The sequence below is a fragment of the Ranitomeya imitator genome, chromosome 3 (assembly GCF_032444005.1).
Source record: "Ranitomeya imitator isolate aRanImi1 chromosome 3, aRanImi1.pri, whole genome shotgun sequence".
NCBI lineage: Eukaryota > Metazoa > Chordata > Amphibia > Anura > Dendrobatidae > Ranitomeya > Ranitomeya imitator.
The window spans coordinates 463583438-463610387 of NC_091284.1; the positions used below are offsets into that span (position 1 = coordinate 463583438).

Below are 26950 nucleotides of genomic sequence, written 5' to 3' on the forward strand. Positions count from 1 at the left end.
TAGTGTGACAGTACAAAGAGAATATGGTGAATATACAAAGCAGTAATCAACTCAATAGGTCAGGTGTCAAAAAAAGTCATAAGTTAGGACACCTGACCTATTGAGTTGATAACTGCCTTGTATATTCACCATATTCTCTTCTTTATACCTTATATATTACACACCAATTGAGGTGACAATGGTTGTCACACTCTACATATCTATGCTCGCCTGCCCATGGGTAAGAATTAGTGAATTCATGAGCCTGTATATGTTTATCATGAATTCATTATTTCTGACACTTGACTTGATGAGTATAGATAGCGTGACAGCGATTGTCACAGTGTCGACGCAATGACGTCAACAAGCTTACCAATAAATCAACATGGTTGCCATTATTAGAAGTATGTGGCCAGTGTTTTATATCATTATTTGTAAAACAAAATAGGGAGTGAAACTATAAGAGGTCAATTATGATAATAAAATAATAACTAATACCTATGCCTCTATCACCCACTCCTGGTTTTGGATTACAAAAAATGAAATTACATACATATATACTGGCCGTTTTTGGCCAACCTTGGTTTGGAGAGGAAAAAGATAGGAGACACGGTCAATACAACCAACACTAAAGTTTATTTATTTGAAATTTTTTTTCCATTGTAGAAAATTACTGTTAAAGATAAAGATACAACAGGACATTTATACAACATTGTCCTGCCATAACACACGTCCAATATCTGATACAAAATAGGCCGCAAATTGGTCCTGCATGAGACCAACGACTGCAGTTGACCTCAGCGGGTGATGCTGAAAATCAGGCAGTGGGTGTGCAACTGGTTCATCCAGTTCAATGTGGGGTCGCTCCTTAGTGATTATGTAATTGTGGAGAACCACACAGGCTTTGACCACCTCGTCAACTGTTTCCACTTTTAGATTTATGGCGGTTGCAAGAATGCGCCATTTAGCAACCAGAATGCCAAAGGTACACTCTACTGTTCTCCGGGCCCTGGTCAGTCTGTAGTTGAAGATCCTTCTAGTGTGGTCCAAGTCCCGACTGGAATATGGCTTCAGTAGATTTTCACACATCTGGAAGGCCTCATCCCCAACCATAACAAATGGCAGCGATGGGCCTTGAGTGTTGGGGAGAGGCTGTGGAGGAGGAAAATTAAAATTGTTGCCATACACACGACAGCCCATATCAGAGCTCTTGAAAGTCTGGGAATCATTGCCACGGCCAAAAGCTCCAATGTCCACGGCGATGAAGCGACAGTCCGCATCAGCTATTGCCATGAGCACTACAGAAAAAGGTTTGATAATGCGGATGTGCTTTCCATCCACCGCCCCTAAACAGTTGGGGAAATCACACACATTCAAAAATTTATCTGCAATTTCATGCCACCTGTCCACGGTGGGTACTGGTATAAACTCCTCACGTAGTACGTTCCATAAAGCCCGACAGGTGTCCACAGCTATTCCGGAGAGGGTGGATATTCCAAGCCGGTATTGGAAGTGGAGGGAAGATAAACTCTCCCCTGTGGCAAGAAATCTAGAAGAAAAACACACAAAAACATTACAATCTACTATTTTTATGGTGTGGTTTAAAAGAAAAAAAAAAGAAGAAAACATAAAAAAAATGTCAGAATAACAAAAAAAAGGACTGTCATTGGTTTAGATTTTGAACGTACCTTAATGTCACCAGCAGACGTTCCTCGGGTGGTATCGCTCTACGGAGCGGGGTGTCCTGGCGCCGTATGACTCCTTGGACACGAGACAGCACATCCCGGAACGATGCTTGTGACATTCTCGTGTACTCCTGGAATTTCTCCGGGTTGGCATTCAGCTCAGCATAGAGCGTGTGATAGGCTCCACGGCTCTCACGCAGTTCAATAATGGTGTGCCTCCAAAAATGCCTACGTTGTCTCCTTCTCCATCTTTCGCGGTTTCGGTCTTGCTCCCAAGCAAAAGCACAGGCCAGAAAAATCTTGAAGCTGAAATCCAGGTTGAAATAAAAGCTCTCCATGCTAAGATCCATCATGACACCGGAAACTGTAGCAAGCAGTTAACATTTCAGTAGCCCTAGGGTCTATATATAGAGAGCCCATCATATACGCCCTCTCTATTCCCATTGGTGGTGTCACGTTATCTTTTTTTGGCTCCTGTGATATTTTTGGACTTGTGCAAAAACAAAACGCAAACGCATGCAAAAATGCATGTAAACGCGTGTAAACGCTGCGTTTTTGTAGACGCATGTGTTAACGCATGCGGCAAAAAAACGCAGCGTTGACATGCGTTTACATGCGTTTTTGCATGCGTTAAAAACGCATGCAGATGAAAACGCAAGTGTGAAACCAGCCTAAATGAGTTCTTTTCTACAGTATTTACACCAGAAGATCCCATGATAGATAACATGATCAGGCAAACCATAAATTCTCCATTAAATGTCTCCTCCATAATCCAGCAGGGAGAACGACATCCCCTTAAAAAAGGGAATATGCCACCCCCTGGGACATGTATAACCTATTAATATGGGCATACAGGTGATAGAAATGTTAAACTAGTCCTACCCATATGCCTCATATTAGCAATCCATATATACACATAGTTCCTAGCGATGATTATGCAGGGAGGAAATAAGGAGAGTACCTTATCGTCGCGCCTGCAGGAGGTCACTGGAGCAGAAGTTGCAGTGACTTGCTGGCGTCTGCACAGAAGATCCCTGAATACACTGCCCATAGAAGGGAAGAAAAGATGTGGATTGTGGAATTGTAGAGGGAGTGCAGGGCGCAGGATTGTGGCGCCACAACTGTACTGTGATGTGCATGGAAGAGGGGGGGGGGGTGATATTACAATGAAGACAGGAGGCAGGGATTTCTTCCAGGCACAGCATGTCCCGCAGCCTGGAAGAAATCATCAGCATAACTTAGCATAAAAAATTAAAATGTTTTCTCAACAACAAGACCGCTAATATGAGGCATATAGATAGGACTAGTTTAACAATTCTGTCACCTGTATGTCCATATTAATACGTTATATATGTCTCGGGGGTGACAGATTCCCTTTAAAAATACTGACGTAGACAAATCACAGGGCCCGGATGGCATACACACCCCAGTACTGAAGGAATTAAAAACTATGATCCTCAATAATTCCATAATAACAGGATCTGTACCACAGGACTGGCCATAGCAAATGCTGTGACAGTATTCAAAAAGGGGGGAAACATGTGTTATAAGGGCTGCTATATAGGCAAGCCTAGATTGATTTGTAAAACACCTGTTACTGAACCGAGAACTAGATGTCTTCTGACCACATGGTAAAATGCAGCGCCGCTGCTATTGAAAAATGCATGTGTCAATATAGAGATGATGGAACATATACATAAAAAAGAAAGCGAAATGCGCGTCGGGATACCATAGTATCCACTGTGATTCCCTGCAAACCAGGCAGGGCCAGACTGGCCATCGGGCACTTCTGGCAAATGCCAGAAGGGCCGGTGCCAGTAGTGGGCCACTCGATCCGCCTCCCCTCGCAGCCGCCGACTCACCCCCCCGCCGTCGCATTCAACTATACCCTCTCCCATCATTCCCCGCTCTGCCTCTGACACGGCAGGTGCGCAATGACGTCATATCATCATGCACCTGCTGTGTCCCGGGCAGACAGCAGCCGCTGAGACAAGAGCAGGAAGCAACGCGGGGCACGGGGAGAGGTGAGGAGTGTGTTTCGTTTTTTTTACTGGACTGTGGGGCCATTCTCGGGGGGGGGGAGGAGAAGAGATGCGGGCTGTGCTGTATGCTATTGTGTGAGCTGTGCTGTATATAGTACTGTGTGGGCTGTGCTGTATATAGTACTGTGTGGGCTCTGCTGTATATAGTACTGTGTGGGCTGTGCTGTATATAGTACTGTGTGGGCTGTGCTGTATATAGTACTGTGTGGGCTGTGCTGTATATAGTACTCTGTGGGTTGTGCTGTATATAGTACTGTGTGGGCTGTGCTGTACACTACTGTGTGGGCTGTGCTGTATATAGTACTGTGTGGGCTGTGCTGTATATAGTACTCTGTGGGCTGTGCTGTATATAGTACTGTGTGGGCTGTGCTGTATACTACTGTGTGGGCTGTGCTGTATACTACTGTGTGGGCTGTGCTGTATATAGTACTGTGTGGGCTGTGCTGTATATAGTACTGTGTGGGCTATGCTGTATATAGTCCTGTGTGGGCTATGCTGTATATATAGTCCTGTGTGGGCTGTGCTGTATATAGTACTGTGTGGGCTGTGCTGTATACTACTGTGTGGGCTGTGCTGTATACTTCTATGTGGGCAGTGCTGTATACTACTGTGTGGGCTGTGCTGTATATAGTACTGTGTGGGCTGTGCTGTATATAGTACTGTGTGGGCTGTGCTGTATATAGTACTGTGTGGGTTGTGCTGTATATAGTACTCTTTGGGCTATGCTGTATATAGTACTGTGTGGGCTGTGCTGTATATAGTACTGTGTGGGCTGTGCTGTATATAGTACTCTGTGGGCTGTGCTGTATACTACTGTGTAGGCTGTGCTGTATACTACTGTGTGGGCTGTGCTGTATATAGTACTCTGTGGGCTGTGCTGTATATAGTACTGTGTGGGCTGTGCTGTATATAGTACTCTGTGGGTTGTGCTGTAAGTAGTACTCTGTGGGCTGCGCTGTATATATTACTGTGTGGGCTGTGCTGTATATAGTACTCTGTGGGCTGTGCTGTATATACTACTACGTGGGCTGTGCTGTATACTACTATGCGGGCTGTGCTGTATACTACTACGCGGGCTGTGCTGTATACTACTACGCGGGCTGTGCTGTATACTACTACTCGGGCTGTGCTGTATACTACTATGCGGGCTGTGCTGTATACTACTGTGTGGTCTGTGCTGTATACTGCTGTGTGGGCTGTGTTATCTACTACGCGGGCTGTGCTATATTATTCAGGCTGTGCTATATACTATGCGGGTTGTGCTATATACTATGCGGGCTTTGCTATATACTATGGGGAGTATATTATATTCTATAGGGGATTACATTATACTCTGGGGTGGCTGCATTACACTATGGGGTGGCTGCATTATACTCTATGGGGTGGCTGCATTATACTCTGTGGGGTGGCTGCATTATACTCTGTGGGGTGGCTGCATTATACTCTGGGGTGGCTGCATTATACTCTTTTGGGGGGTGGCTGCATTATACTATATCGAGCACTATGGGGAATACTATATGAAGAACTATGGGGTGCATTATACTATGGGAAGTGAATTGTACTACATGGATGACTATGGTGGTGCATTATACTAATATGGAGCACTATGAGGAGTGTATTATGCTATATGTAGGACTATGAGGAGTGTATTATACTATGTGGAGGACTGAGCAGTGTATTTTAAAGGGACTCTGTCACCTGAATTTGGCGGGACTGGTTTTGGGTCATATGGGCGGAGTTTTCGGGTGTTTGATTCACCCTTTCCTTACCCGCTGGCTGCATGCTGGCTGCAATATTGGATTGAAGTTCATTCTCTGTCCTCCATAGTACACGCCTGCGCAAAGCAATCTTGCCTTGTGCAGGTGTGTACTATGGAGGACAGAGAATGAACTTCAATCCAATATTGCAGCCAGCATGCAGCCAGCGGGTAAGGAAAGGGTGAATCAAACACCCGAAAACTCCGCCCATATGACCCAAAACCAGTCCCGCCAAATTCAGGTGACAGGTTCCCTTTAATATATGGAGGACTATGGGGAGTGTATTATACTATATGGAGGACTGTGGTGCACATTATAATATATGGAGGACTATGGGGTATATTTTACTAAACAAGTAAAATGCTGCATATTCAGATTGTTTTTGCCGGAACAAAAATCATTGTTCTCAACAGCACATCGCCGCTGTAAACTGTAGATGTGCTGCTGATAACATGATACTGTATGGTGATCTGTTAGTGATCTATTAGTGATCGTTCTGTCCCATCATTATTCCTCAGCTGGTGAAAAGAGGCCGGGAAACAAGCGTTGAACAACTTCAGTATTGTCGATCAAACTCATTTAGCGGCCTGAACTCAGCGCACGTAAATACAACAGAAATGCTTTTGTGTGATGTGCAATATGTTAGCATTTGGGGCCACATTTTAAACTTTGCTTAGGGCCCCACTTTGCCTAAAACCGGCCCTGCCTACAAGTGTACAAAGATATTATACAGTCACCATGTGACAAGTGGGCCTGTGTAACTTCAAATGCCTGGGCTGAATTTTAGTCCCATTCCGGCCCTGAAAACAGGTATAATATGTTCCATCATCTCTATATTGACACATGCATTTTTCAATTGCAGCGTGTTTTCCACCTTTCTCTTTCCCTTGATAATTGATGAACATTGGTATTTGCACTTGTTCACAACACATTTTTTTTTGCTTATCCTTGACTGTTTTATGTACCGTACTTTGTCCTGAGCAAAAGCAGTTTTGGATTAAACCATTAAGACACGTTTTGATAGCAGCCTCTTAGCACACATATAATAGTATTTCCTGTCTCTTTCCCTATGACATCTTATGACTATCAATTGGTATAGGTTAAAAATTGTATGTTTACAATCTCAGTGGTTTATATCTAGCACCTTTCTTGGTTATGTATATTTTTAATATTTTTTAATATATTGGTATTAAATAAATATCTTTTTATTTGATTTTATTTGAGCTTTAATGTACTTCTTATTTACCAGGGTATTAATTTATCATTGGTATTTTTGATGGTGGTTATTGAATTCATTGAAGTACTAAACCAAACCTGGTTGTATGGGTAATAGAAACTAGGACAAAAACGTGTGATAAATATATAAAACAGCTGTAAAATAACAAGGGAGAAATGACAGGAATACCTATTGTCCTTCTGTTTCCCTGGAGGAACGAGAAAAGGAATTTTGGATCACAAGACAGTATCTGAAGCCCCCACATGTGAACATCTTTCTTTTGTGCATCTCCACTTTCTTCAGTCCTGACCATAGGCTCATATTTCCAGGATCACCTGGATTAAACTTTATAAAAATTGCTGTTTGTGGTTGGATGGTGATCTAAGGGCCTTGCATTTAAAGTATCCCATGTCTCCCCCACTCCATTCTATGTAGTAAATAGCAAATATTCTGACCAGTTACAGATTATTTGCTAGCTCCTTTGAAGCTACAGGTCTAGGAGCTGAGGTGCCATGCTTGACACCTCTCAGTATAGTTTCAGGACATCCCCACCCCACACGCCTGCAACAAGAGTACGCAGATGTCATAACCTTTGTGAAGAGACAATCATGTGGATGCAGACTAAAGGTACCGTCACACTGAACGATATCGCTAGCGATCCGTGACATTGCAGCGTCCTGGCTAGCGATATCGTTCAGTTTGACACGCAGCAGCGATCAGGATCCTGCTGTGATGTCGTTGGTCGCTGCAGAAAGTCCAGCACTTTATTTCGTCGCTGGACTCCCTGCAGACATCGCTGAATCGGCGTGTGACGCCGATTCAGCGATGTCTTCACTGGTAACCAGGGTAAACATCGGGTTACTAAGCGCAGGGCCGCGCTTAGTAAACCGATGTTTACCCTGGTTATGAGCGTAAAAGTAAAAAAAAACAAACACTACATACTTACCTTCCGATGTCTGTCCTCGGCGCTCTGCTTCCTGCACTGGCTGTGAGCGCCGGCCAGCCGGAAAGCACAGCGGTGACGTCACCGCTCTGCTTTCCGGCCGCTGTGCTCACAGTCAGTGCAGGAAAGCACAGCGCCGGGGACAGACAGCGGAAGGTAAGTATGTAGTGTTTGTTTTTTTTACTTTTACGATGGTAACCAGGGTAAACATCGGGTTACTAAGCGCGGCCCTGCGCTTAGTAACCCGATGTCTACCCTGGTTACCGGCATCGTTGGTCGCTGGAGAGCTGTATGTGTGACAGCTCTCCAGCGACCAAACAGCGACGCTGCAGCGATCGACATCGTTGTCGGTATCGCTGCAGCGTCGCTGAGTGTGAAGGTACCTTAAGGCTAAGTTCACATTTGCATTCGGAGGCTTAGCGGAGGGCCGCGTACGTCCTCCGTTAAGTCCCGCCTTCTTCCACATAATTCTGCATGCATCTTGCGTACCTAACTTTAACATTGGGTATGCAGATGCGTTGTTTTGATGCGCCCATTTTGTGTGGACGGCGGGCGCATCACAGCGATGCATCCGCATACATCCACATGTCCTGCGTACCCAATGTTAAAGATAGGTATGCAGGACGCATGCAGAAGTATGCGGAAGTGGGCGGGGGCTTTGCGGAGGACGTATGCAGCCCTGCGCAAAGCCCCAGAGCGCAAATCTGAACCCGGCCTTAACTAGTTATTTTACTGATATTATACTTTATTTTGCAATTATATGTTTCCTTCACAATGATGATTGCAATTTACGGTAATAAGAAGATACAAACTTTGATGGGAGTGCTTCTTTAAAAAATATAATATTACCAGTTATGGGCACTAGGTTCTGCAATGTGACGTTGATCCAGGGTACAAATCTGATTGCAATATGTGGAGTCGGGAGGGAATTTTTCCTTTAATATGGGGCAACTAGCATCTGCCTCATAGATTAGGTTAAAAATGGAACTTGATATGGTCTTATGTCAGTATCTGTAAGGGCTTATGCAGACGACCGCATAACTCGGACGAGTGCTATCTGTTGTTTTGACTAATAGCACTCAAATATTATGGACTGCAGAATGTCCCCACCCCTCCCAGCCTTTAGATCCCATACTGCCTGCTGATTCAACAGGTAAATTTAGCTATAGGGTCACATTTTTCCTATGGTTAATTATCTGCTGCCGGTCAAGAAGGAAGCAGCAAATGTTGTTGTACAGATGTGATATGCTTCAAAGTCATCTAAATATAGAGAAGAAGTGTCACACAAGATAAAATTCATCAGCTTCTATAATGCCTAAGTAAACAGAATTCTTGCTCCAGGTTTTTTTCTTCAAACACACGCACAAAAAACAAGTGTTCAGGCATAAACTTTTATTTTATGTAATAGCTAGAGGGAAATAAACACACACACATAACATCCTCTTCCAAAACCCATCGACCAGGCTGAATCCATAGGGAAGGCAAAGAGATTAAATTCACAATACAAACTGCAGCTGTGTTCCCCTGGTTACCCGCCAATCTTTTCCATAATTAATAAAAAAAAGAGTTGGCCGGGTCACATTATTGACTGGCATTGCATTGATCATGAAATACATTTCATTGCTGTATAGACTTACTCAATTACTGTGTCTAGTTTGTGAGATTGTCATAAATTAGCTCTGAAACTAGCAGTGAAGGAGGATGATATGGTTTTGATTTCTGTGCTGACATTCATATGACATTTATTGGATAGCTCACACCCCAGCCCGACTCCCAAGGTTGAATCCTAGGTCTCGCTCACACTAGCATATAAGAGTTAAGCCGGCGTCACACTAGCGAGTTTTACGGACGAATGAGAGGTGCAGAAAATATGCATTGCACACGGACAAATGATTTTCTATGGGGCAGCTCCTATCTGCCTTATTTTACGCATCCGTATTATACGGTCTTGTACAGCCGTAGAAAATAGCAGCATGCTGCGTTTGTCAGTGTATTGAGCAAAAAATCCGCCAATGAAAGTCAATGGGGGCGAGAAAAATACGGATTACACACGGACCAACAGTGTGACTTGCGAGAAATAGGCAGCGGTGTTCTATAGAAAAGCCGGCAATTCAGTGCGGTGTACAGTAAAATCACACTGACAGGTTAGAATAGAATAGCTATAATAAATGTCTACACATAGTATAGGGGTATATATATATATATATATATATATATATATATATATATATATATATATACAGCGCTAGATAGCAGAAAAGCCGGTAATTCAATTGCCGGCTTATGCTATCTCCTTCCCAAACCTGACAGGATATGAGACATGGTTTACATACAGTAAACCCTTTCATGTCCCTTTTTTTGCATATTCCTCACTACTAATGTTAGTAGTGTGTATGTGCAAAATTTGGGCGCTATAGCTGGTAAAAAAGGGTTAAGCCACGGTAAAAACTGGCGTAGGCTCCCACGCAATTTTCTCTGCCAGAGTGGTAAAGCCAGTGACTAAAGGCAGATATTAATAGCCTAGAGAGGGACTATGGTTATAGGACCCCCTTGACTAAAAACATCTGCCCCCAGCCACCCCAGAAAAGGCACATCTGTAAGATGCGCCTATTCTGGCACTTGGCCACTCTCTTCCCACTCCCATATAGTGGTGGGATATGGGTAATAAAGGGTTAATGTCACCTTGCTATTGTAAGGTGACATTAAACCAGGTTAATAATGGAGAGATGTTAATAAGACACCTATCCATTATTAATCCAATAGTAGTAAATGGTTAATAAAACACACACATTATGAAAAAGTATTTTATTGAAATAAAGACACAGGGTGTTATAATAGTTTATTATACTCTCAATCCAATTGAAGACCCTTGTCACCTGAAACAAAGTTAAAATAAAAAATCATATACACCAACTTAGAAAAAACAGAGATCCCTAAAAAATAACCTTTATTAATATAATTAAAAAAGACTATATTTATCCACAATCAATAAAAAAGTATTAAATGTACCTAGTGGACCCTAGACCGAGCTACAATGCACCCTGCCTAACAGTGGAGGTTGGCACCCTACTTTACCGCGGTAGGCGCCCCCACTCCTCGGCGGCTAGCCCTTACAAGCCCTATAAGGACCTATAGTTAGAGAAAGACTAATTAGCCCTACTGAAATCTATACTAATACCCTACCTAACAGTGGAGGTTGGCACCCTAATTTACTGCGGTAGGCGCCCCCACTCAACGACGGCTAGCCCTAGGGTCCCTAACAGTCCCTAAGGTTCGGGATAGACAAAAAGATATGTCCCACAAACACCACTGATACCCGTAATGGAGAAAAAACAAAAATAGAAAAAATATTCAAAACAAAGAATAAATGTATATCACAAAAATATATATATATACTAGCACCTTATAATACTAGTGTAGAAAGATGCTATGATGGAAGAAACATATACCACAGGTGCTGTATAATAAAGATACCTTAACCCAAATACGGGTATACTGGATGCAATAATATGTCCAAACAAGATAATACACAGCACTTAGATGAAGTCCATTTTCTGTTACACTTCAATGGTGCAAATGTTTGATGTAAAGTAACCAGTAGTGCATGTCCATAAAGTATGGTACAATTACAATGACAAAAAAATGGACCAAAAGACAAAAAAAGAGGAAAATACCTCTAAAAGGCACACAGTCAGAACCACAACCACCACTCGATAATAATATTGCGAGAACTCCTCAGAGTACTTATAATGAGGGTAAAAGGGCTCAATCGTCCTTTTTATGCAAATAGACAATCAGATCCATATTATAACCAATATACTCATCTATTTGCTGAAATCTCATGGTGTGGGTCCGACTGTAGCCAAAATGACACAGGGCGATTATGTGTAGATGAACATCACCAGCGTCTGTCAGATACTTCCCCAGCAATGCCCTTTTTAACGCGTTTCCCCCCCATAGGGAATGGCGGGGGTTCATCAGGGGTAATGCAGTCACACATACAGTGAAGATGCTGTTGTAGTATGAGCCACTCACCAGGTACGCCTTTTTATAAGAATCACATCATGGAGGAGCCGGCAGCGTTACACACGTGGAGTGTGCCGGAAATGACGCCGCTAAGGCGCCCAGAATGCACAGCGCTGCATCTTGCAAATAACAGAGAGAATAGAAGGGCGGCCGCAGATGGACTACATAAAAATGGCCGACATTGCTGCGCAGCCGCACTGATAACCAAAGCGCTCTGCAAAAGAAAGCCAGCAGAGCCAAGCCCCCAGACACTGGCCGGAGTGGCAGCGCATACGCACAGCCAAACAAACGCAGCAGGAGCTAGATGAAAATAGGATTAGCCATGTAGTGTCATACTACTGGCCAGAATAGCAGCGCAAGCGTAATAACGACATACAGCACTATAGTGTCAAAGCAAAGTGCTCATAAAGGCAAACCAGCAGTGGAGATAGATATCCCCACACACACATTGAAGTATATTATAATACAACCACTGTTAGACACAATACCATGATCTAACCACCGATGAATGGTAAGTGGCTTTTTTGGACAAAAAAAGAAAAGAAAGAATAAATAAAGTCAAAAAATATATGTCACAGTATAAGAGAGGTCGGACCATACGACCATATCAATAAATAGGATGTATAAATATACATGACCATGAATACAAATACAGCGAACCACCATATAGGACTAAACGAAACTAGCAAAGGACAACTGCTCATTAAGGCCCAGAGGACTCACAGATCTAAGCAGATATATCCACCTGGACTCACGTTGTAGTATTTTCCTGTCAAAATCCCCACGTCTAACCGTTGGATTAATCACTTCTATGACCTTAAACAATAGACATCCAATGTCACCGCCATGTTCAGTATTGACGTGTCTCGCCAATGGTGTATCCCTGTTGTGTCTGATATCACCGAGGTGTTCGCTCATACGAACCCGTAGTTCCCGTTTGGTTTTTCCAACATAATCTCTGGGACAGGAACACGTACAGAGATACACCAGGCCCACAGTTCTACAATTGGCAAACTGCCTGATGGAAAAAATTCTACCAGTAGCCGAGCTTCTGAAGGTTTTTGACACGTCAATATATTTACAAAACGAGCAATGCCCGCATTTGAAAGTGCCCGTAGATCTATTGGCAAGCCACGTACTCTGTTTCTTGGGGGGAATGAAGTGACTGTGAACAATGCTGTCTTTTATAGATCTCCCCCTCCTATATGTAATTGATGGATGAGGAGATACAAATTTACCAATTACAGGGTCTGATTTGAGTATCTGCCAGTGTCGTTTAAAGATCTCATAGACCTTATTAGATTGATCATCGAAGGTCCCTATTAGCCGTGTAACAGTTGATTCCTCAGTTTTAATTTTTGGTACCAACAATGATGTTCTATTGGATCTACGTGCTATATGATAAGCAGAATCAATTACATCATGCGGATAGCCCCTTGCCCTGAAGCGGTCCTTGAGTTCCAATGACTTGTTCTCAAAATCATTCATGGAGGAACAATTCCTCCGAAGTCGCAGGAATTGCCCCTTAGGGATACCCCTCTTTTGCGGAAAGGGGTGGTGGCTCTCCCATCTCAACAAGCTATTAGTAGCTGTTGGTTTTCGAAAGATGGTTGTACTAAGGGAGCCATCCACTTGTCTACAGATATTAACATCAAGGAAATTGATGCTATGCCCCCCAATCTCAAAAGTAAATAATAAACCTTCAATAGTGGTGTTGAGATATGCTACAAAATTAGTAAAGGAGCAGGCGTCCCCCCTCCAGAGGACCAGGATGTCGTCGATGAAACGGCCCCAGAAAATAATTCTGGGGCTCCACATCTCATCCTCATCCTTGAAAACCAAAGTATCCTCCCACCAGCCCAGGAGCAAATTAGCATAAGTGGGGGCACAAGGGCTCCCCATCGCTGTGCCCCTGAGCTGGTGGTAATACTTTCCGCCAAAAAGAAAATAATTCCGCTGCAAAACAAAGTCGAGGAGTTCCAGTAGGAATATATTATGGCGTCCACATTCGACCCCTCTACTACTGATGTAATGTCCAATAGCCCCAAGCCCATCCTTGTGTCGGATGCTGCTGTATAAGGCCTCCACATCTATGGAGGCAATGATGGTATCGGACTCAACCACGACCCCCTCCAATTTTGTCAGCAGATCACTTGTGTCCCTTATATAGGAGGGGAGGGCCGTGACAAAAGGTCTTAAAAGTCTATCCAGATAGATGCTCGAGTTTTGAGACAGAGCATCTATCCCCGACACTATAGGACGCCCCTTAAGGGGATTCAACCCCTTATGGATCTTAGGTAAGGCGTAAAAGGTTGACACTATAGGACACTTTGGTAAAAGAAAACTAAATTCACTTTTAGATATAAGTTTAGAATCAAAGGCCCGTGTCCCCATTGCTGGGGAAGTATCTGACAGACGCTGGTGATGTTCATCTACACATAATCGCCCTGTGTCATTTTGGCTACAGTCGGACCCACACCATGAGATTTCAGCAAATAGATGAGTATATTGGTTATAATATGGATCTGATTGTCTATTTGCATAAAAAGGACGATTGAGCCCTTTTGCCCTCATTATAAGTACTCTGAGGAGTTCTCGCAATATTATTATCGAGTGGTGGTTGTGGTTCTGACTGTGTGCCTTTTAGAGGTATTTTCCTCTTTTTTTGTCTTTTGGTCCATTTTTTTGTCATTGTAATTGTACCATACTTTATGGACATGCACTACTGGTTACTTTACATCAAACATTTGCACCATTGAAGTGTAACAGAAAATGGACTTCATCTAAGTGCTGTGTATTATCTTGTTTGGACATATTATTGCATCCAGTATACCCGTATTTGGGTTAAGGTATCTTTATTATACAGCACCTGTGGTATATGTTTCTTCCATCATAGCATCTTTCTACACTAGTATTATAAGGTGCTAGTATATATATATATTTTTGTGATATACATTTATTCTTTGTTTTGAATATTTTTTCTATTTTTGTTTTTTCTCCATTACGGGTATCAGTGGTGTTTGTGGGACATATCTTTTTGTCTATCCCGAACCTTAGGGACTGTTAGGGACCCTAGGGCTAGCCGTCGTTGAGTGGGGGCGCCTACCGCAGTAAATTAGGGTGCCAACCTCCACTGTTAGGTAGGGTATTAGTATAGATTTCAGTAGGGCTAATTAGTCTTTCTCTAACTATAGGTCCTTATAGGGCTTGTAAGGGCTAGCCGCCAAGGAGTGGGGGCGCCTACCGCGGTAAAGTAGGGTGCCAACCTCCACTGTTAGGCAGGGTGCATTGTAGCTCGGTCTAGGGTCCACTAGGTACATTTAATACTTTTTTATTGATTGTGGATAAATATAGTCTTTTTTAATTATATTAATAAAGGTTATTTTTTAGGGATCTCTGTTTTTTCTAAGTTGGTGTATATGTTTTTCTGGGATTCCAAAATAAAAAATCAACAATATCCCACACCTTCCGTTGTTCAGTCTTGTCCCACGCTGTAAATCCATCTGAAGGGGTTAAATAATTTTACAAGCAGGAGCCTGCTAATGCGGCTGTGCTCCTGACTGTAAAATCTGGGGAATGAATGGAAAGCAGGGGAACGTAGCTACCTAGACTTGCGGTGCTGCGCCCCCTGCTGGCATAACCTCAGATGAACTCGAGCGTGGGAATTTTTCTGAATGTTTTCTCACGCTCAAGTTCATCTAAGGTTATGCCAGCAGGGGGCACAGCACCGCAAGTCTAGGTAGCTACGTTCCCCTGCTTTCCATTCATTCCCCAGATTTTACAGTCAGGAGCACAGCTGCATTAGCAGGCTCCTGCTTGTAAAATTATTTAACCCCTTCAGATGGATTTACAGCGTGGGACAAGACTGAACAACGGAAGGTATGGGATATTGTTGATTTTTTATATTAACTTTGTTTCAGGTGACAAGGGTCTTCAATTGGATTGAGAGTATAATAAACTATTACAACACCCCTGTGGTTTTATTTCAATAAAATATTTTTTTCCTAATGTGTGTGTGTTTTATTAACTATTTACTACTATTGGATTAATAATGGATAGGTGTCTTATGGACACCTCTCCAATATTAACCTGGCTTAATGTCACCTTACAATAGCAAGGTGACATTAACCCTTTATTACCCCATATCCCACCGCTACACGGGAGTGGGAAGAGAGTGGCCAAGTGCCAGAATAGGTGCATCTTACAGATGTGCTTTTTCTGGGGTGGCTGGGGGCAGATGTTTTTAGCCAGGGGGGGAGACAATAACCATGGACCCTCTCTAGGCTATTAATATCTGCCCTCAGTCACTGGCTTTACCTCTCTGGCAGAGAAAATTGCGCAGGAGCCAACGCCAGATTTTTCCGCGATTTCATGCTTTATTTTACCAGCTATAGCGCCCAAATTTTGCACATACACACTACTAACATTAGTAGTGTGGAATATGCAAAAAAAGGGATATGAAAAGGTTTACTGTATGTAAACCATGTCGGGCTTGGGATGGAGATAGCAAAAGCCAGCAATTAAATTACTGGCTTTTTTGCTATCTAGCGCTGTATGAAATCTACTATATAAAGCTGAATGTGTGTGTGTGTGTGTATGTGTGTATGTCCAGGATTGGCATCTGCACCGTCGCAGCTACAGCCACAAAATTTTGCACAGTCACACGTCTGGACCCCAAGAGCGTCATAGGCTATATTGTGAGGCGAAATTTTAACCCCACGCGTTCCAATTCACCAAATAATTTTGCCCCTATCTACATAATGGGGAAAAAAGTGAAAGGAAAAGTGTTGGAGGCGTCGCAGCTACAGCAACAAAATTTTGCACAGTCACACGTCTGGACCCTGAGAGCGTCATAGGCTACGTTGTGAGGTGAAATATTAACCCCGCGCTTTCCAATTCACCAAACAATTTTGCCCCTATCTACATAATGGGGAAAAAAGTGAAAGGAAAAGTGTTGGAGGCGTCGCAGCTACAGCCACAAAATTTTGCACAGTCACATTTTTGGACCCCGAGAGCATCATAGGCTATATTGTGAGGCGAAATTTTAACCCCGCGCGTTCCAATTCACCAAACAATTTTGCCCCTATCTACATAATGGGGAAAAAAGTGAAAGGAAAAGTGTTGGAGGCGTCGCAGCTACAGAAACAAAATTTTGCACAGTCACACGTCGGGACCCTGAGAGCGTCATAGGCTTCGTTGTGAGGTGAAATTTTAACCCCGCGCGTTCCAATTCACCAAACAATTTTGCCCCTATCTACATAATGGGGAAAAAAGTGAAAGGAAAAGTGTTGGAAGCGTCGCAGCTACAGCAACAAAATTTTGCACAGTCACATGTCTGGACCCCGAGAGCGTCATAGGCTATGTTGTGAGGTGAAATATTAACCCCGCGCTTTCCAATTCACCAAACAATTTTGCCCCTATCTACATAATGGGGAAAAAAGTGAAAGGAAAAGTGTTGGAGGCGTCGCAGCTACAGAAACAAAATTTTGCACAGTCACACGACGGGACCCTGAGAGCATCATAGGCTATGTTGTGAGGTGAAATTTTAACCCCGCGCTTTCCAATTCACCAAACAATTTTGCCCCTATCTACATAATGGGAAAAAATGAAAGGAAAAGTGTAGGAGGCAAATTGACAGCTGCCAGATGTGAACAAGGGGGACTTAAAGAATGAGAGCGATGGCGCCAAAGAGTATATACCGTACAGTGGCTAAGGTGGGGCCTCGACATGGGATACTCACCACACACGGGGATATGAACACACACAAAATGCGCCACACACTACCACGTGCTTGAACACATATTACCCTCAGCACACATTTCACCACAAATACACCAACCTCGCCACATAAAAGTCAAAACACAAAAGTCACCACTCAAAACTCGCCACGCGCAGAACTCGCCACATGCAAAAACTAGGCTCTTGCAAAACTCGCCACAAGTGCAAAATTCTCCTCATGAAAAACTCGCCACACGCAAAACTTGCACACGCGGAAAAATTGCCACATGCACAAAAGTTGCAACACATGCAAAAGTTGCCTCACACAAAACTTGCACATACTCAAAAGGCACCACACATAATACTCGCAACGCGCAAAACTCGCCATGCGCAAAACTTGCTGCACACAACTTGCTACACTAACCTGTCACATGCAACTCGACACACAAAAAGTTGCTACACGCATGTTGCTACACAAAACTCATCTCACAAAAGTCGCTACATGCATGTCGCCACACGCAACTCAACACACACAACTTGACAAACGAAACTCGCCCTAAAACACACACAAGTCTGGTATTATCCTTCAAAAATAAAAATCTGATTAATAAGCAGACAAACTACAACAATTGCACCATATAGGAAATACCGCAGCTGTCAGTCACATGACCTGTCTATTATGTGTATGTGTGAGCTAATATATACTGCCAGGGGGAGGGCTTCCTGTTGGCTGGGGATTTATCAGGCTGCCAATTTAGCTTACAAATACTGAGGTAAAAATACTGAGCAAATAACGTGTGAACGAGGTCTAATACAGGAGGAGATGACACACAGGTATATACTATATACAGGGGAGATGACACACAGATATATACTATATACAGGAGAGATGACACACAGGTATATACTATATAGAGGAGGAGATGACATATAGGTACATATATATACAGGAGGAGATGACCTACAGGTATATACTATATACAGGAGGAGATGACCTACAGGTATATGCTATATATAGAAGATGACATGCAGGTATATACTATATGCAGGAGGAGATGACACTCAGATATATACTATATACAGGGGAGATGACACACAGGTATATACTATATACAGGAGGAGATGACATACAGGTATATGCTATATATAGAAGATGACATGCAGGTATATACTATATGCAGGAGGAGATGACACTCAGATATATACTATATACAGGGGAGATGACACACAGGTATATACTATATACAGGAGGAGATGACATACAGGTATATACTATATATAGAAGGAGATGACATTCAGGTATATACTATATATAGGGGAGATGACACACAGCAGGTATATACTATATACAAGGGAGATGACATACAGGTATATACTATATACAGGAGATGACATACAGATGTATACTATATATAAGGGAGATGACAAACATGTATATACTGAGGTGATGAGGTGAAAATGAGAGGTGTGAGGGCAAAATGAGAGGAGTGAGGAAAAATAGTGGAGTGATCAGAAAATGACAGATGTGAGGTTGAAATGACAAGTGTTAGGGGGGAATGAGAGGAGTGAGGGAGAAAATGAGAGGTGTGAGGGAGAAAATGAGAGATGTGAGGGGGAAAATGAAAGATGTGATTGGGAAAATGAGAGGCGTGATGGGAAAATAAGAGAAGTGAGGTGCTATAACTAACCACAGATATTTACTATGCCCAGGCAACGCCGGGCTCTTCAGCTAGTATATATATATATATATATATATATATATATATATATATATATATATATATATATATTTGTCTCACTGACATATATACTGTCTATATATATATATATATATATATATATAGACAGTATATATGTTTTAACGAATAATTGAGCCCATGGATCCACTGTATGTCCGTTTTGCAAGCCGGCGAGGAAATCTCGCTGTACGGATGCCATACGGATTACATACGGTGGATGACATGCGCAAAATACACTTCCACACCCTGCCTACGGATGACATACAGATCACTATTTTGGGAACATTTCTGCGAATTACGGCTGTAAAAAACGGACCATATTTCCCTACGCTGAGTGTGACGCCGGCCTTATGCGTTGTTTTATCGGATAGCACTCGGACCAATGTGGGGCAGTGCAGATCTGCAATTTTTTTTCGTGCCGATCTGGCATCATGATTGTCCAGGTCAATATGATTATGGAGATTCCAAACGTGTCCAGTTTTTTTTTATTAATTTAACGGTGAAGAAAATATCGGAAATTTAGAAAACAAAATGGTGGGATTGTGTCACAATTTTCCCAGACCTGTAACATTTTTATTTTTCAGTTGCTGGAGCTGTGTGAGGACTTATTTTTTTGCCAGCTGAGCCAATTTTTTTTACTAATAGCATTTTGTGATGTATATGACATTTTGATTGCTTCTTACACGTTTTTGCAGCATAGCGTAGTTTTTGCTAATTTGGTTTTTTTTTTATGTTTACGGCATTAATTGATCAGGAGAATGTATTGTATATATTTTAATATATCTGACTTTTCTGGATACTAAAATAGGTGGTTTTTTATTACCTTTAGTTTTAGAGGGGGAAATAGGGGTGATTTGAATTTTTAGTTTATTTTTATTTTATTTATATATTTTAGACTTTTTTTATAACTTTTTATTGTATTTGTTAGACTTCGTCAGAGACATGAACCTGTGATCATCTGATCGCTTGTAGTATATACAGCAATACTTCAGTATTTATGGATGTAGTAAAAATCACAGTCTACTTTCAAGCCCAGCACTTGACTGGGTTTCAAAAGAGCTCCGTGATGGCAGGCATGGGGGACTATAACAAACTCCTGGCTGTAATAGCAACCCATCAGCCCATCGCGATCACATCTCGGTGTAGCCGCTGGGTGCATTACAATGTCGGTGCGCATAGAATACACTCCACCATGCCGGAGCACTGTTCTTGCACAGATTGACAGCAGTGACTAATAAGTTAACAGTCAAAGATGGAGCTCGGCTCCACCCAAGCGCAGCCAAAGTTTCATAGTTTTAAGTTGGAAGGAAGACAACTGCTCCTACACTTGTTAGTACAGCCTTCCTCAAAGACTGCACAGCACTCTTGCCCACAAATGGTTATTGATGGAGGAGCATGTGACAAGACCTGTCTATCAGTTTCCTCCAACAGAATAGCACTACACATGGGAAAGATGTTTCTCTATAGGAGAAGATGCTGATGGACAGAATAATGCAAACGACTGAAAGTGTGAAGGCAGGCTGCAATTCATGGTGCACAACTGCACACCTTTCGGGCAGCATGAATCACCTGAAAAGAATGCCTTAAACATGTTTAGTAGGCTAGAAAAATTGTTTTCTTCAAGGCACAGTTCTCCTTTAGTCTATGGACTCCGTCTATTAATTCATCCCAACTGCATTGATGGAGACAAAACAAAAGATGCTGTTTCTGGAAGAGGGCAGCCATGTTTCTCACTTTTCACGCAATTTTTAAAATCTCATCTTGTTAGATGTGAATATTCTACTGGTAAACATATGCTCATATAATAATGTATATGCACGAAAAGCCAATCACAGCAGGACACAGTCAGTTACATTCTTGATGAACGATAAGCAGCCATACACAGCGAGCTAAAATCTGATCGCTTCTAATGTGCACTTACCGTAACCATTTTGGAACATAATAGACACTTAATGCATTAAAAAGTGATGAAAATTCGGTGCACCATTTATAAAATGAGGACCCTGTGTCACTCCGAATGAGAAGCCAGCGAACGTTCTGCAGCACCGACTGTAGAAAGAGATTCCAAGCATTCTCTTTGGAGTATGTCAGTCCAGCATTAGCTACCTGGAAAACAATGAGAGTGAAAAGTCTGATCGTTATTCTAAGGCAGTTGCAATTCTAGGTGATCAGAATACATACAAGTTAAGTATCCCCTTTCATTACATTCCATGGCACAAAATATCCTGTTTGTTGAATACGTACCTCCATCCATTTCTGATCAAAAAGTGGAATGTATTTTAAATAGGTTTTAAAAATACATTACAGAAAATTAATTTCATATGGAGTGGACTACAAAGTTTTTCTTCTGCACAGTGTAGAATACCTTTCTATAGAGGGGTCAAAAGATTCTATGCAAGAAAAATCTATGCAAGAAAAAGAGTCTTTAAAGTAACATTTTTATTGAGGATCTATCAAAAATACAATATGGAATAGCATTACGCATTTCTGACACAACATCCTTAATCATTGCATGCCAAACACTGCACTACATAGCCAAAACTATGTATCCACCCTCCTACACATGAAATTTACATACTGAACATCTCCAGCCGAAGATAGGGGGCAATCATGGATTTATCAGTTTTCACATTGCTGCTTTTACAGTCTAAATTATTATTATTATTATTATACATTTTTATAGCGCCATTTATTCCATGGCACTTTACATGTGAAAAAGGGGGCAAATATAGACAAGTACAAAAAACATGAGCAAAAAACAAGGCACACAGGTACATAAGGAGGGAGGATCCTGCCCGCGAGGGCTCACAGTCTGCAGGGGATGGGTGAGGATACACTAGGAGAGGGTAGAGTTGGTTGTTTGGTGGTTCAGTAGGTTGAGGATCAATGCAGGCTGTAAGCTTGTCGGAAGAGGTGAGCCTTCAGGTTCTTTTTGAAGGTTTTAATGGTAGGCGAGAGTCTGATGTGTTGGGGTAGAGAGTTCCAGAGTATGGGGGTATCACGGGAAAAGACTTAGATGCGGTTGTGGGAAGAAGAAATGAGAGGGGAGAAGAGAAGGAGATCTTGAGACGATCGGAGGTTGAGGGCAGTTAAGTACCGGGAGACGAGGTCACAGATGTATGGAGGAGACAGGTTAGGGATGGCTTTGTATGTCATTGTAAGGGTTTTGAACTGGAGTCTCTGGGGATAGGAAGCCAGTGAAGGGCTTGGCATAGGGGAGAGGCTGGGGAATAGCGGAGAGACAGGTAGATAAGTCGGGCAGCAGAGTGTAGGATGGATTGGAGTGGTGCCAGAGTGCTAGAGGGGAGGCCAGAGAGTAGGAGGTTGCAGTAGTCAAGGCGTGAGATGATAAGGGCATGCACTAGTGTTTTTGTGGTGTCGCGGTCAAGGAATGCGCAGATACGGGAAATATTTTTGAGTTTGAGACGGCAGGAGGAGGCAAAGGCTTGGACATGTGGCTTCAAAGAGAGGGCAGAGTCGAGGATCACCCCGAGGCACTGGGCGTGTTTTACTGGGGAAAGTTAGCAGCCATTGACATTGATGGATTGTTCTGGTGGAAGGGGGGGATGGGGGAAAGATGATGAATTCTGTTTTGTCCATGATTAGTTTTAGAAAGCGAGTAGAAAAGAAGGCTGAGATAGGAGACAGACATTGTGGGATTTTGGCGAGTAAGGAGGTGAGGTCAGGTTCGGATAGGTAGATCTGCGTGTCATCGGTGTAGAGATACTGCATACCGTGGGATTCTATGAGCTGTCCCAGGCCGAAGGTGTAGATGGAGAAGAGTAGGGGTCCTAGAACAGAGCCTTGAGGAACACCGACAGACAAGGGGCGAAGTAAGGAGGTGGCGTGGGGGAGGGAGACACTGAATGTTCAGTCTGTCAGATATGACGAGATCCAGGATAGGGCCAAGTCTGTGATGCCAAGAGATAAGAGGATCTGTAGCAGAAGGGAGTGGTCCACAGTGTCAAAGGCAGAAGACAGGTCCAGGAGAATGAGAATAGAGTAGTGCTGCTTGCTCTTGGCAGTTAGTAGGTCATTGGTGACTTTAGTTAGGGCAGTTTCAGTTGAGTGATGGGGTCAAATGCCAGATTGTAACCGGTCAAACAGAGAGCAGGAGGAGAGGTGGGAGGACAGTTCAAGATGGACGTGTTGCTCCAGTAATTTTGAGGCATATGGGAGAAGAGATATTGGGCGATAGCTAGACACAGAGGATGGGTCGAGGGAGGGCTTTTTGAGGATGGGTGTGATCTTGGCATGTTAGAAGATTGAGGGGTAGACACCTGTTGTGAGTGAGAGGTTGAAGAGGTGTGATAGGGTTAGCATGAAGACCGTGGCAAGGTTAGGGATGCGGTGGGATGGGAGCTGGTCAAGCGTGCAGGTGGTGAGGTGTAATCAGTTTAAAACTGTATAAACATAAACAGACATTATACTTTCAATAAAATTAATTTGACTTAAAAGGTTCTTTACAGAAGTTGTGGTGAAATCACCATTTTCTTGTAAACACTGTTTTTCTAAAAAACACTTTAAAATAGTTGTTTTTTTCATGCAACTTCAGCTTAAACTTTACGTATATTGTGTTTTTGAAACTCAGTAGGCAGTGGCCAACACTTTAGGCTACATTCCCATGGGTTTTTGGTGAGTTTTTTATGCTGCGTATTTTTGAAAAAAATGCAAGTAACCTATTTTTACTTAACCCCTCTGTGACCTTAGACGTACTATCCCGTCGAGGTGCCCTGGGCTTATCTGACCCTGGAGGGGATAGTACGTCATAGCCGATCGGCCGCGCTCACGGGGGGAGCGCGGCCGATCGCGGCCGGGTGTCAGCTGCTTATCGCAGCTGACATCCGGCACTATGTGCCAGGAGCGGTCACGGACCGCCCCCGGCACATTAACCCCTGGCACACCGCGATCAAAGATGATCGCGATGTGCCGGCGGTGCAGGGAAGCACCGCGCAGGGAGGGGGCTCCCTGCGGGCTTCCCTGAGACCCCCGGAGCAACGCGATGTGATCGCGTTGCTGCGAGGGTCTCACCTCCCTCCCTGCTCCCTCCAGCCCCGGATCCAAGATGGCCGCGGATCCGGGTCCTGCAGGGAGGGAGGTGGCTTCACAGAGCCTGCTCAGAGCAGGCACTGTGAAGCCTGCAGCGCTGCATGTCAGATCAGTGATCTGACAGAGTGCTGTGCAAACTGTCAGATCACTGATCTGTGATGTCCCCCCCTGGGACAAAGTAAAAAAGTAAAAAAAAATTTTTCCAAATGTGTAAAAAAAATAAAAAAAAATATTCCAAAATAATGAAAAAAAAAAAAAAAATTATTCCCATAAATACATTTCTTCATCTAAATTAAAAAAAAAACCCAATAAAAGTACACATATTTAGTATCGCCGCGTCCGTAACGACCCGACCTATAAAACTGTCCCACTAGTTAACCCCTTCAGTAAACACCGTAAGAAAAAAAAAAAAAAAACGAGGCAAAAAACAACGCTTTATTATCATACCGCCGAACAAAAAGTGGAATAACACGCGATCAAAAGGACAGATATAAATAACCATGGTACCGCTGAAAGCGTCATATTGTCCCGCAAAAAACGAGTCGCCATACAGCATCATCAGCAAAAAAATAAAAAAGTTATAGTCCTGAGAATAAAGCGATGCAAAAATAATTATTTTTTCTGTAAAATAGTTTTTATCGTATAAAAGCGCCAAACCATAAAAAAAGATATAAATGAGGTATCGCTGTAATCGTACTGACCTGAAGAATAAAACTGATTTATCAATTTTACCAAACGCAGAACGGTATAAACGCCTCCCCCAATAGAAATTCATGAATAGCTGGCTTTTGGTCATTCTTCCTCACAAAAATCGGAATAAAAAGCGATCAAAAAATGTCACGTGCCCAAAAATGTTTTCAATAAAAACGTCAACTCGTCCCGCAAAAAACAAGACCTCACATGACTCTGCATTATAAACTTCTGTGAAGCACTTGGTGGGTCAAAGTGCTCACCACACCTCTAGATAAGTTCCTTAGGGGGTCTACTTTCCAAAATGGTGTCACTTGTGGGGGGTTTCAATGTTTAGGCACATCAGTGGCTCTCCAAACGCAACATGGCGTCCCATCTCAATTTCTGTCAATTTTGCATTGAAAAGTCAAACTGCGCTCCTTCCCTTCCGAGCTCTCCCATGCGCCCAAACAGTGGTTTACTGCCACATATGGGGTATCAGCGTACTCAGGACAAATTGGACAACAACTTTTGAGGTCCAATTTCTTCTCTTACCCTTGGAAAAATAAAAAATTGGGGGCAAAAATATAATTTTTGTGAAAAAAAATGATTTTTTATTTTTACGGTTCTGCATTATAAACTTCTGTGAAGCACTTGGTGGGTCAAAGTGCTCACCACACATCCAGATAAGTTCCTTAGGGGGTCTACTTTCCAAAATGGTGTCACTTGTGGGGGGTTTCAATGTTTAGGCACATCAGTGGCTCTCCAAACGCAACATGGCGTACCATCTCAATTCCTGCCAATTTTGCATTGAAAAGTCAAATAGCGCTCCTTCCCTTCCGAGCTCTCCCATGCGCCCAAACAGTGGTTTACTGCCACATATGGGGTATCAGCGTACTCAGGACAAATTGGACAACAACTTTTTGGGTCCAATTTCTCCTGTTACCCTTGGTAAAATAAAACAAATTGGAGCTGAAGTAAATTTTTTGTGTAAAAAAGTTAAATGTTCATTTTTATTTAAACATTCCAAAAATTCCTATTAAACAACTGAAGGGTTAATAAACTTTTTGAATGTGGTTTTGAGCACCTTGAGGGGTGCAGTTTTTAGAATGGTGTCACACTTGGGCATTTTCTATCATATAGACCCCTCAAAATGACTTCAAATGAGACGTGGTCCCTAAAAAAAAATGGTGTTGTAAAAATGAGAAATTGCTGGTCAACTTTTAACCCTTATAACTCCCTAACAAAAAAAAAAATTGGTTCCAAAATTATGCTGATGTAAAGGAGACATGTGGGAAATGTTACTTATTAAGTATTTTGTGTGACATATCTCTGTGATTTAATTGCATAAAAATTCAAATTTTGAAAATTGCGAAATTTTCAAAATTTTCGCCAAATTTCCGTTTTTTTCACAAATAAACGCAGGTACTATCAAAGAAATTTTACCACTATCATGAAGTACAATATGTCACGAGAAAACAATGTCAGAATCACCAGGATCCGTTGAAGCGTTTCGGAGTTATAACCTCATAAAGGGACAGTGGTCAGAATTGTAAAAATTGGCCTGGTCATTGACGTGCAAACCACCCTTGGGGGTAAAGGGGTTAAAGAAGTTGTCCACTACTATAACTTTTTTTTTTCATAAATCTTGCTATTATGTGCCACTGAAAACATCCACTGTGTTTATTTTAGCAATATTACCTTTTATCATGCTGTAGCAGCACATCTTCAGTGCTGGATCCAGTTCTCATGGGTTTAATCGACAACTTCCTTTCTCCTGCCTTATTCTGCTCTAATACTACAAGTTACATGATGCATTGCACTGGCTTCTAAGCCCGATCCTAGCAAACCCAATACAAAACACACCCAAACCCCTCCCTCCTCTCCCTCCTCTATCTTCAAAAAGATTTGTGATGTCATTTCTTGTTCAACCTCCTCTTTTACATTTGTCCAACCCAAACTCCATTACACACAGATAGATAGGGAGATAGCTAGATAGATAATAGATAGATAATAAATAGATAGATATATATATATAGATCTATCTCTGTATGTATCCATCTTATTTCCATAGATCTATCCATATACATGTTTCTAAACCCCTTCACCCCTGGAGCTTTTTTCGTT

General features: G+C 42.5%; 1 protein-coding gene across 1 annotated transcript in view; it reads right to left on the reverse strand.

Moving 5' to 3' along the window:
* LOC138671660 (uncharacterized) overlaps positions 1-26950 on the reverse strand; it is a 967572-nt gene that overhangs the window by 480354 nt on the left and 460268 nt on the right. Inside the window, exon 65 of the mRNA XM_069759831.1 lies at positions 21027-21211. Coding sequence (XP_069615932.1) covers positions 21027-21211 — 185 coding nt within the window. The remainder of the gene's footprint in view (positions 1-21026; positions 21212-26950) is intronic.